Source organism: Lissotriton helveticus, chromosome 1_2 (assembly GCF_964261635.1).
Source record: "Lissotriton helveticus chromosome 1_2, aLisHel1.1, whole genome shotgun sequence".
NCBI classification, from domain to species: Eukaryota; Metazoa; Chordata; class Amphibia; order Caudata; family Salamandridae; genus Lissotriton; species Lissotriton helveticus.
In genome coordinates, this window is record NC_136058.1 from 353,723,945 (window position 1) to 353,736,434 (window position 12,490).

The 12,490-nt window shown below is 44.6% G+C and overlaps 1 protein-coding gene across 1 annotated transcript in view; it reads right to left on the minus strand.

Moving 5' to 3' along the window:
• LOC144803733 (uncharacterized) overlaps positions 1 to 12,490 on the minus strand; it is a 350,480-nt gene that overhangs the window by 4,185 nt on the left and 333,805 nt on the right. The window contains exon 12 of the mRNA XM_078671875.1: positions 10,599 to 10,642. Coding sequence (XP_078528001.1) covers positions 10,599 to 10,642 — 44 coding nt within the window. The remainder of the gene's footprint in view (positions 1 to 10,598; positions 10,643 to 12,490) is intronic.

Here is a 12,490-nt window from a genome sequence, read left to right on the forward strand (position 1 = left end):
GTAGGGAGTGAGTTCTAGATTCTGGGGGTTGCTCCTGAGAAAGCTCTATCATACGTTTTCTTCTTCCAGAAGACGGGTGGTCTCAGCAACAGCTCCTTGGCACTCCTGGCTGGTCTGCTTCCTCCTGATAACTCAATTTTCTGGGCCAGATATCTTGGTGTATTGTAGTGGAGCGCGTTGTGGGTAATACATGCCATTTTAAGTTGAATTCTGGCTTTGTAAGGTAGCCAGGTTAACGCTTTCAGGTGTGGAGAGATATGGTTGAATTTCCTCAATCCGGTGATGAGTCTTGCAGCTGCATTGAGGCATGCTTTTAGTGGTGCTGTGAACATTTTGGTAGACCTGCTAAGGTTGAACATCCATATTCAATCCTCGAGATAACTAAGGATTGGACTGCCAGTTTGAGATCCGCCGTAGAAATTAATGGTTTCACTTTTCTAATGTAGTTCAAATGAAAACAGGCACTTTTTGCCATTGATTTGATGTGGGCTTTCATTTCTAGGTTCTCATTATTATTATTATTATAATTGAGCTTGTAGAGCGTGCAGCTACCCGTAGGTTTCCCGGCGCTAAGAACAGTATGAGGGTAAAAAACAGGCAAAGTTTGAGACTCGTAAGATAAAAGAACAGCCTATTGGTTAAACAGCCAGGTCTTTAAGTCCAGCGTGATTCCTAGTGATTTTGCTGAGTCCACTAGAGTATGGGGTGCAATTTAATGCCGTGATCAGTTTGGTCCATTCCTTCACTTCTGTGTGGTTCTTTGGTGGTGAAATTAATAGGAATTCCGTTTTTTGTCAATTTAGCTTCAGATGATTGCTAGTTTACCATTGTAATGACAAGTTGAATAGTAATGGAGATAGTGTAGATCCTTGGGGGACTCCAATTGAGTTAGGGAATGATGGTGATAGTGTCTGGTTGACCAGGAATCTTAGCGTTCCATTCTGAAGGAAGGATTCAAACCATTTCAGCACATTTCCAGACATTCCCATCCTGTCATGAAGACTGGTTAGTACTTTTTCATGATTTGCCTTGTCAAATGCAGATGACAGATCAAGAAGGACTAGTAGACATGTTCGATTTAAAACTCTTTGTATAGCGTTTAAAATCCTAAAAGGTACCAGCCCTGAGCTACTCCGACCTCTTCTAACCCCATACATTCCCCAACGTAGCTTGCGCTCCTTGGGTCAACATCTGGTAACTATACCAAGGACTAAACTATGCCGTGCCGGGGGCCGTTCATTTCGGCTCTTGGCGGCTAAATTGTGGAATTCTTTGCCAGTCTTCATTCATGGTATAGAGGACATATTGATTTTCCGGAAAGCCATTAAGATCTTCCTTTTTCCACTGAGTTAGGGACTCTGTTTTCTTGGCCTGCATCTGCTATCTTGTACAATTAGACTGACAGCGCCAGGACGCCCCTTAGCTGGGGCAGCTGCGCGCTTAACAAAATCATAACATAACATTGTGGTCTAGGGCCTGTAATGTGTCATGAACAATATGTAGGATCGCTGAACCATGCTGTGTCTTGTTCTGAATCCCGACTGGCAGTCGTCCTGTAGCGTGAAATTGGCGATGTAATGGCTCAGTTGATTTTTCACACATTTCTCAATTAATTTGGCAAGTAATGGAATATTGGTCCATGGGCGAAAGATATTAGGATCTGCTGGGTCCGCTGTAGGTTTTTTGATGATGGGGACGACGACGTTTTTAGGCATTCTGGAAGAATCCCTTGGGATAGAGAGGCATTTATTATATTTTTCCATATTGGAATGATGACATGGCTGATTTCTTTCAGGTATTTTGAGGGGAGTGGGTCATTAGAGTGGTTATTAGGTTTGATATCCAACAGCGTTTGGTGATGGTATTCTGGTCATATAGTTTGAAGGTATCCCACTGTGCCTTGTTTTTTGCCATATTATGGTCAATTTTTGAGGTGTTATTGATCAGTGAGGGTGGTTGGTTGGGAAGGTTGTCAGCTGCCCTCCTGAGCTCTCTTTCAAGCGTGTTTGCCTTGTCGGTGAAGAAGTTGAGAATTCTTCACAACTCAGTTGCGTTTTGTAGTTTCTTGGACAGATTTGGCCAACTTACTGGATTGTTGCTTTAGGGTCTTGAATAGTTTCCATGGTCTGTTTTTGGCGTTATCCAGTTCTGAGCTAATAAATTCCTTTTTGAAATTGAGGATCTTTTTGTTGTACTCGTTTCTGTTTTTTCCGAGGGATTTCAGTTCGGGGAACGATGGGTCTTGTCTCCATTTTCTTTCAGCAAGTCTTAGTTTCCGCCTATCTTCATTCAGTGTCCCATTAAACCATGGATTTTTAACCTTCTCTGTGACTCTTTTCAGGTTTAGTGGCATGGTGAAGTTGACTATATTTTTTTCTGATGTAGTGTAGTAATCCGTTAGATCATTCACATTCTGTAAGTTGTTAGGTGGATTTAGGTCCTTCTCACAGCTTTCTACTAGTAATTCAATGTTCGAGTCTTTAGGGTTCCGCATCCCCTTTTCGAGTTTGATAGGTTGCGTGATCTGGTTCTTTTTCATGGTAATCCGACCAGTCACATGGAACAATTGAGTGGATTGAAGTATCCTTCTTTCTCGATATTATCCAGTCTAACGTAGCTCCTTTCGAGTGTGTTGGCTGTGTGCAGGCTTGGGTGAGGTTTAGCTCAGAGAAAAAATCTTTAAGAGCATTGACCTGTTTGTCATTATTGTCGTCCCAGTGTAAATTAAAATCACCTAGGAATATGTTATTAGCGTTATGATCTCCATTAATTGGTCTATGAAAGTAGCATTGTTTCTTGGTGGGTGGTAAAGTGCATACAGGTTGCACCTTTGATTGTCTGCTGATCTTATATTGAGCCCTAGATATTCACAGGATACAAGTGGGTCGATTGTATTTGGCTGACCTCTATAGCCGATCGGTGAATGCAGGCTATACCACCTCCTGGCTTTTTTAGCCCATCTAATCTCACAATGTTATACTGAGGGGGCACTAGAAGATCCATGAATGGGACGAGGATTCCAAAAGCCATGTTTCTGTTAGGATTGTCAGGTCAATTTCCTGGCTACTGATCAGGGCAGCGTTGTCTGATGCATGTTTTACTGTGGACCGACAGTTAAGCAGTAGGCATATCAGAGGTTTTCCTGAGCTACTAGAGTTTGGCTTTTGCGATTCGGTGGTTAGCTGGACAAGTTGTAAGTTGTTAAGGTTGGGTTTCCTTTCATTATGTTTGGATGTTCTATTAGCATCGATTGGGACAGTTCTAATTTCCTCCCCTCTACTGCGGTCCTTAGGCTGATACGCCCAGAGTAAGGATAAGGTTTCCCCTTCCGACAAGTAATTCTGATTCCTTTCTGGTCAATTATGCCTATTTGATAATGGAATGGCCGTCTCACTGCTCTTTTTTTAGAGTTATGTACTAGTTCTTGGATGTGCTCGACTTTGGAGTGAGTGCTTACAGTGATTTCAAGTATCTTTTCCATTGCTTGCAGTGTGCTTAGTATGTCCTGTGACATATTGCCTATTTGTGTTTGTAGCTCTTTGATTTCTCTCTGAGTCTGGGGTGACGTATTAGGAGTGCTCATCCGCTCATTTTGGGATTCACGTTTTGCGTTCCAGTGTTTTAGATCTGTTATCCTTCGCGAGATCCTTTTCTTCTTGTCATTAGTTTGGTTGTCTGTTCCACCTTTATTTGCGATGTGGGATGCGCTATCTATGTCTTGTGATCTTAATACCACGTTTGGGGGCGATACGTTTCATATGTTACTAGATGTCACTTGTGCTGTAGTAAAGGGGGGTATGGAAGGGGTGATATCTTCCAAATCAATTATTACCAAGTTCTCGTAGAAGATGACCCATCACGGGGGAGAGGCGTTTATTCTGCCCTCTGAAACTGCTCCGGGTTGGTATTCCCATATCGTGTAGACATTTCTTTTCTCTCTGTATCCTTCCAATTCAATGTGCCTCCTGTTCCAGTTGTGTCTCCTACTTGCGTTGAATTTTGTGATTCCTGAGGGTCTCTAGTTAGTATAATGGCTGTGGTGGTAGTGTTGGCGATGTATAGGGTGTCTACTTGTGGGTCCGGTGTTGTTGAGATCTTGAGTTCTCTACACATTCGTTTAACATTGAGAACATGTTGTGGAATTTTTCTAATTTGTTGTTGGCTGCATTGTTCCGTTCTTGTAAATAGTTATGCATAGGTCCGCTCTGAATCTTGGTGATGATATGTTCATAAGTTTTGTGGCATGTGGGATATTGCTTATAGTTTTTATGTTGAGCATTTTTGTAATGACATTGCGCCATTTATCCGTTCTTCTGGTGAAGAATATCAGGTCATTCACGATAATGCCTTTGTCTATGTTAAAGGAGGGGTCAGAGATCAGCGTGTCTGGGTTCTTCCTCATTAGATTGTGCTTGAATTTTGTGGCTGCATTCTTGGATAATTTGGTTGGGTATTTTATGACATGTGCGTTTTGCCTACTGACTCTAAATAGTTGTCGGCCATATCTGCTGATTGTCTTAACGTACTATAGTGATGGGCTAATGATATTCTTGTGTCTCTCTACTCCTTTGTTGCCAATTGTCCAGTTTGATGTTTGATGTGCTCCCTTGATCCTCTGTCTGCCTGTGGTTTCTGCTATTGACGTTGTTCTCTTCTTGTACCTAATGTTGTGAACGTTTATGAATTCTCCCTGTCTGAAATAGATTTGTTTATTTCTGTAATATTTGGATTAAGGCGTATTGTCAACGTAATGTTCAAAGTACTTTCCCATATCGTTCCTTGTTAAAAAAGTAATTTCATGATGGCCGAGGTCTTAGTTGTCAAGCTCATGAGAGCTGGATGCCCTCATCTCTTTCTATTGATAGTCCTCTTTCACTTGCCCTTTCTTGTACTACCATTTTGTAAATTATGCCTTAATAGGGAGTCATTCTCCATTCAAGATGGCTGGGGCCCCAAGGTAGTAGAGCTGCCAGACAACATGTACAGTTATAAATTGACAGTGAAGAGGAGACTGATGTGCCTGATCACCATCTTCCTTTGCTTGTGACCCACTGTTTTAGTTCTTGAGGTCAGCGGCGCCGCCATTTTAAGGTCAGGCAGGCCAGGCCCTGACTCCCCAGTTTTCTGTGCTCGGATCGACTGTGCCTCAACACCACCTCCTGGAGGCCTGGAATAGTCCCTCCCAGCAGCAGGGGGCTGAGGTGGCCCGCGCTGGGATGTAGCGTGTACCGCAAGTCTGATGATTGGGATATTAATGTCCCATGGTGCTCCGCACCGCCATCCCGGCAGAGCAGCAGTGCATCACGATCCCAGGAGCCCAGGGAGCTCACACAACTATCTGGTGACAAACAGCTTATCCTCCAGTTCTCGTTCTCCAACCATCCGAACATCCGCATCTCACTTGATGTTCCTGGTGGCCAGGAATAGCGCAGTCTATGGGTCAGGAATAGCGCAGTCTATGGGGGCACCGACAGCCTGGGGCGATGCGGGCAGAGGATCCGGAACCTCACCGCTGTCCCGTGTCCTCAGATGAGCTTTGATGACATGATCCGGTGATGCGGCCAGAGGATCCTGTGGGGGGGGCGTGGCAGCTCCGTCCAGAGGGGGAACCTACAGCTTTCACTCGATGCAGCGAGACGATCCGGTGTCCTGTGTCCTCCAATGCCCCAGACGGGGTGAGTCAGCGATGTAGCCAGAGGATCTGGAGACCTTTGGCCCGTGTCCTCAGATACCCTTCGATCGGACACGCTCAGCGCACGTTTCAATCCCCGGAGCAGCAAGTCTGGCAAGGGGAAGTCGAGCTGGACGGGTGTCAATCCTCCCGGGGTAAGCTGATTTTTACTTCTGTTTGTTCCTAGCTCTTCCGGTAGTCGGGTGGCCAGTGGGTGGTGGGTGGATGGCGGGGTTTTACCAGGGATTTAACCGCTGTGGTTTTCCTGAACCCAGGAGCTCTTGCATCAAGCTCCTACTTGGCGGCCAAGATAACCTCGAACTACTACAAGTATTGTAGTGGATTCGATTAAAAATAAAGATGACAAACTAGCATTTACAAACATATGTTTGGTATCTGAAGGAGTGATAACAGAATCTAACAGTATGTAAATAGAAATGCCCAGTAGAAAACACTACCCAAGAAGAGATAAAACCATGTTGGTACATGAAAGATGAACTAGTAGAAGTGGATGATTGCCTGTTCAGAGGCACAACATTTTAGCTCCCAGAAATCTGAGACAAAAACTTCTAAATAAGGCACATGAAGATCATTTTGGTGTGCCCAAAACAAAAGAAAGACTTAGGGCCAGATTACGAGTACAGTGGTCCATAGGACTGGTGTACTAGTGGTAGTGGTCAGACCATGGCCACCACTGCGGACCCGGCCACAGTATTCTGGGTTTGGCAGATGGACCACCACAGGACCGCTGCGGGATCCAGTATCCCGTAGTGTTGGCTCAATGGTAAGGAGCAGCAATATGTTGGTGGTGTATGGGAGTAGGATCTGCTTCTCATAGTTACCCCCACTTTCTGCTGATGTTTCATTGTTTTTCGACTTTAGTATGGCTGGGTCCCTGCTATCCAGGACCCCAGCCTAGCTGCTTCCTGTCTAAAATGATTGCTTGTACTTTAGGTACACCACAGATTGGATTCCAGGGTTACCCTTATAAGTCTCTAGTATTGTGTATCCTATCTACCCAGGGCATAGGTTTCCCCAGGGGCCTCTCAGGGACTGCAGAATGTATTATGCCACCCCTGAGAGACCACTCAAAATGACACCACAGGTCTGCTACAGCACCCCTTACTTAGATATAGTTTCCCTAAATCTACCTTATATCACTTCACATATAAACCTATCAATCACCCCATGGCAGGCCTTATCAATCCTGAAGGCAGGGTGTTGGGTTTTGTGTGAGAGGGTGCCCATGTATAAGCAGGACTCCTCTGCAGCTTTCGGAATCGATTCCCTGAGGATGTTCTGTGATGCAGCCAGACCACATACTCTTAAGGGGATTATAACATTGCGGTAAATGCTAACTTTGGAATGGCTACATCAAAACATATCGTGTTTGGTGTCAAACACTTTGGAATCCTACCCCCCTGCCAGTCCAGGCGGCAGGGGTAGAATTCCACCCTTCTAGAGGGAGAGACATGTACACACAGGTCTGACCGGTAATAGTTTAAACAAGCCCCAGCATTACAAACTGGATGCTGCAGCCACAGACACGGGTCTGACCATCTGCTGCTGGACGAAACTCCAGCATGAGAGGCCTGGACAATAGGTTTCCTGTCACAGGGAGGTGTAACCACCTCCCAGACAGGCTTTGGTGTATTGAGGGCTGGGTGGGTGCAGTCAGAGAATGCCTTTCAGACAGTGCTGGGGGCACACTTGGCATAACCCAGTTCCATCTGGTTGCAGGGGCACTCAGCCCCTGCTCTGGTGTGAAACTGGACAAAGGGAAAGGGGTGTAACCACCCCTCTCCCCAGACCCTCCCATAGGTGGGTCCCCATAGTATGTCCAAACCCCTAACTTAGGACTTCAGATTACACCTGGATGAAACTCTGAAACATATATCCTGGAACTTTGACATTCTATTTCGACTAGCAGACGGAAGGATCCCCCTTGAGGTCAAGGAGTGACTCCCCTGTTCAAAACAGGCACCAACAAAGCAATTACCAGTCTGCATCTTCGAATATCCCGCCAGATTCCGAAGTACCTGCAGCCCAGGAAGAGGATTTCCAGACTTCTTTAAGGCCAACCCGAGTCCACAGCAGAGCTGAGACCCGCAGCCTGAACGAGTGACGTGGAACTGGAACTCCTGACACTGTGCACATTTGCTAAGTGCATTGACTTCCTGAGCTATTCTGAAGTTTTGCTTTGGGTTACGTGTAGCCCAAGCCCCGAGCATCATCTGCACTGAAGATTGTGGGTCAACACTCAACAAGTGTTCCGTGGGTCTGCTTCTTGTATTTCCGCTCAAGGCTCCTTCGTGATCCCTAGTCTGTTGAATGGTGGGTCCGCTCGAAGGTACCTCTACTTTTCCTTGGGCTTTCCTTTTTGGTCTGGATGTGCCCTGACTCCCCTCCAAAGGGTGAGTTTGTCATACCTTGCTAGTCTGCACCGAAGCCAATCTTTGCTTTCTGCATGGGTTGCTGTTGCCAAGGCTTGTTGGGACCCATCTGGTATCTGACACCACAGCACTCGACATCCTTTGTGGGACACCTCAAATCCAGACCCTGGTTGTCATCGACGCCTCCTGGTTCTCGTGGCTGAAGAGTCAAGCTTCATCTCCTCACCTGAAATCACTGGAAATTGCTGGGTATCTGCTTATCACCTTCCTGGTCACTGGCTAGTGACCCAGACTCTGTCCCCTCTGCTTTCAGGTTCTTCACATCTCCGATTCAGGCTTGTATCCACCCGGACACTTTCCACTTGGACGCCAGCAGCACTTTGCAGCAGCTCGCCATTGAAATCGACGGGGAAACCTGACACAAACAGACACCTATCCATCCGGCTTTCCTGGGTGAGGTAACTCGAGAACTCCTATGCACCTGTGAGTGTTGGCTCCAGAACCTCTAATTTCTAAAGGGTTTTTCTCCAAGTCCTCTTCTAAGTGTCCTCTTTCTTTAAAATTCCAACCGAGACTTTCCCAATAGAAGTTAATAGTGATTTGCGACTGTGTTTAGACACTGCACGCGTCCCCCGTGGGTCCCCTGTGTCACTACCTTGGGTGGTTCCTAGTGGCCCTAGCGGTTCTAAAGGCTCTAGGCCTTGTATCTAGGCCTGGGCGTAGTTTGCGTAGCAGCACTACACGTAGCTTCACGAAGTACACTAGTCTGCGTAGCAGCTGATGACACTTTGCAAAATAAATGCAAATAACATCCTGCACAGTGCCAATTATTATAAATTAACTATCTCTATCTTTATATGCTAAAGTGCATATAGTACTTTCACAAAAGTAAAACTGAAAAATTAGCAAGCAGTGAGAGAGGTGAGGATTTTGGGACACTCCCTAACCTAGGGGGAGTACCAAAGAGATGCATTGAAAACAAAAAAGAACATCTTATTGAACGATTGGTGGTGGTTCCATTCTTTTAGGACAACCCTAAGCACAGTTATTGGCAAAAAAGCATTCCCAACCAAAGGCCCTACAAAGCATTATGGGATGAGATTAGCAGTGGGCAGTGAAAATTATATAGTATCCAATATCAAATTAATTCTACAAAGAGCTGCAGTTCAACTGGTGGTTACTAGATGTCCCTCACAAGTCAAATGCAAAAGCTTCATGAAAGGGTTTCAATGGTTTTGAATTTGACTCGTGAGGGACATCTAGTAACGACTAGTGGAACTGCAGCTTGATGTCAGAATAATTTCAATGCTTTGCATTTGACTCGTGAGGGACATCTAGGTGAACTGCAGCTCTACAAGACTATTCATCTACAAATATAGATTACAGAGATGTCTGTCTGATACATTTATGAAATCACACATGACTAAAGAGTGATTCCTGGGAAACCAATCCTCTCTAAGTTCTCTTAACAAACATTAGATGCCTGTTAAAGAAATATTAATTATCCCCAGTCCTCAAGGGCACTAAGCTTTCAAAACCAAAATATGCACCTTTGAATTAAACAGACTCTGTGTCCCAAAACATGGAACTATCTAAAGTGTATTGGAATTCTAGGTCTTCTGTGATCAGCTATTATTAAGTCAAGATAGTGATTTGCAAGAGTGAGGGGCTTGGGCGCTGAATTTAAAAACGTCTCTGCGACAACCGAATGATGGAGTGTAGCGTTGAGCAAAACTTGCTAATTCCATGCTCCACCATTCTGAAAACTCAGGGATGCGCTGTATTTAGAAAGATATGGCGTGCCCCTGCATTTCCGCTGGCGCTAAATTAAGCTGCCTAGCAACAACGAAGCACCCTTGTACAAAACTGCAAGAGTGTTTGCGTTGGGGGAAAGATTGTTTATGTGTAGGAAGGTACCCCTTCCAGCACACAAACAATCCCACATGGTGATTTGTAACTCCTATGTGTGCTGCATTGTGCAACACACATAGAAGTTGCAAATCGTCATTTCTTTAATGATTGTTTATATGCAGGAAGGGGCACCTTCCTGCATATAAACAATCATTTATGGTGTTTTGCTATGTCCATGTGTGCTGCACAATGCAGCACACATGGAAACAGCAAGAATAAGGTGAAATAAAACATTTCTCCTCATTTATCCAGACTAGGTTTTCCATGGTCATAATTTTGGTGTTGCCTTCTATTTATGCCACTCTTGTAAATAGAGGGCAGAGACAAAACCAAATAGCCATTGGCCACCCCTTTCACTCAAATTATAGCTTAACGCCGCCTTGTAAGTAAGGCAACGACCCTTCCAGTACAGGAATGCCATTAAAAGTAACATTCTTGTGGCAATAGGGGCTTGTAAATATGCCCCTTAGTTTTTCTAGTAGATATAGTTAGCTCATCAAAGAAAAAATAATACAGAATAGATCATATTTTGTAAAGAACCTTATTTTTTTCAAAATATACCAGGAGAGTCTGAGACTGTAGGATTAATTCCCTTCAACCATAATATTGTGTATTACACTTACCACATTCTCGTCCACTGTGACAGTGGTCAAAATCATCTTTGTGTCTAAAATAGATACAAAAAATATGTTAGGGATCAGCTATTTCTAGTACAACCTCCTCTTGGCTGTTGTCCAGACATTAAAAACATCACTTTTACTTTCACTGTATGGATGAATTCAAATGTATTCCAATAATGAGTATAATGAAAAATATTTTTATCAAAAACTTCAATATTTACCAATGTGCTGTATCATAAAAAGGATAAAAAGTGATATTTGAGACCTTAGGGCCTCAATATGATATCCGCCAACTGCTATCGCTGTGGTCAGGAAACTGCCCACCAGCAGTTGGAGGTCTGACTGCAGAATCGGGATGCCACCACCATGATGACGATCAGAAAGTGCTCTTTAAAACAGTGGCTTGTGCTGCGACAAGGTAAAGGGCCTCAGCACAAACCGCAATGTTAAGTAACACTTTGTGCACATCCATGCAGCTTGTGCGATACGCCCTGTGGTGTATGACACAAAGTGCATTGATCTGAGTTGGGGCAGTGCATATGCCCATAGGGCCTCTGTACATGGGCCCACGGGGGACTGGGTCCATGTTTGGGGTTCACAAAGTCCTTTTCCCACAGCCTGTTCATTGCAGTCGGACCGACATGAAAAGGCTGTCGGAAAGGGACATCGTAATTCTATCAGTGGTGCCTGCCTCGGCATCACCTCCATGCGTGATCACGATTCCAACGGCCGCCCTGGTCGAAATCGGTAGAACTGGTGGTATGTCCACCGACCGACAAGGGTCCGACCATCAGCATTTGACTATAGCTTGCAAATTGTCAATGCTATGAGCAGGGAGTCAGAGAGAGCTCACATTACCTCTGAGATGTCTCTTTTACTGTCTATTGTGGATCAGTGACTTCAACACTCCATGTTGTAATAAAGCTGGCACTGCAGTGTGTGGACCAAGTGATGTGCAAGGAGTTCCTTTAACACATTTTATCCCCAAACCCTATGGGGATGCATTAAATCAGCCTCTTGTTAAATATTGTCTGTGCTTTGCTTTTGACTACCTTGCAGATTCACTTTACGTCTGATTCCTCTCACCTACACTGTTCAACATCTACATGGACCCCTTACCTCAATACTTAGACAAGCAAACAATGCCTATCACTTTTACGCAGATGACACCCAGCTTCACCTGAAAATATTCTCTTTTAACAACATAAGTTGGCTTAATGCCACTCTTATAAAATCTAAAACTTGCTGTCACACAACCACTTCAAGCTCAACTAATTAAACTGAGAAATTCTTCTCCTGTCCAAGCACATACATTGCTGTATTGGTATGGGAAAAGGCCCCAATGGCCAGTGCTCAGCAGGCTGGCGATAAACTACCTGGCTTGCACTGTTGTAAGTGTCTCCTCGGAGTGTGTTTTCAGTGCTGCTGGTGCCGTTCCAATAGTGAGAAGGGCCAGTCTCTCACCCCATAATGTGGAGAGGTTAACAATGATCAAAATGAATCAGCACTTTATACCACAGCATTACCCATTGCTGAAGTAGCACAGCAGGAAGATGACGACTGCGACTCAGGTCATGGAAGTAGTGTGTTAGGTGACCTACTTTTGGGTATACCACCAGAGTTTGAGGAAGAGCTCTACTTCCCTGACAACTATGCTTTTGAGTTACTTTCTTTCTTCTGTAGACGCTCAAATAAAAGCCCCCCAAAATATATAGCTAAGGAATATTATTTACTTTATTATTTGTGTGTGTCACTGTCTTTCTGGTTGGAATCACAACAAATCTATCCCCGCCATCTTACTCTTTTATTGCCAGATTGGAATTGAACTGTGTGCAGTCAGTGAAGAAGTAGGTCCACTCTACTGAGTCCTGACTCCCCCAAAATCCATTTCTCTG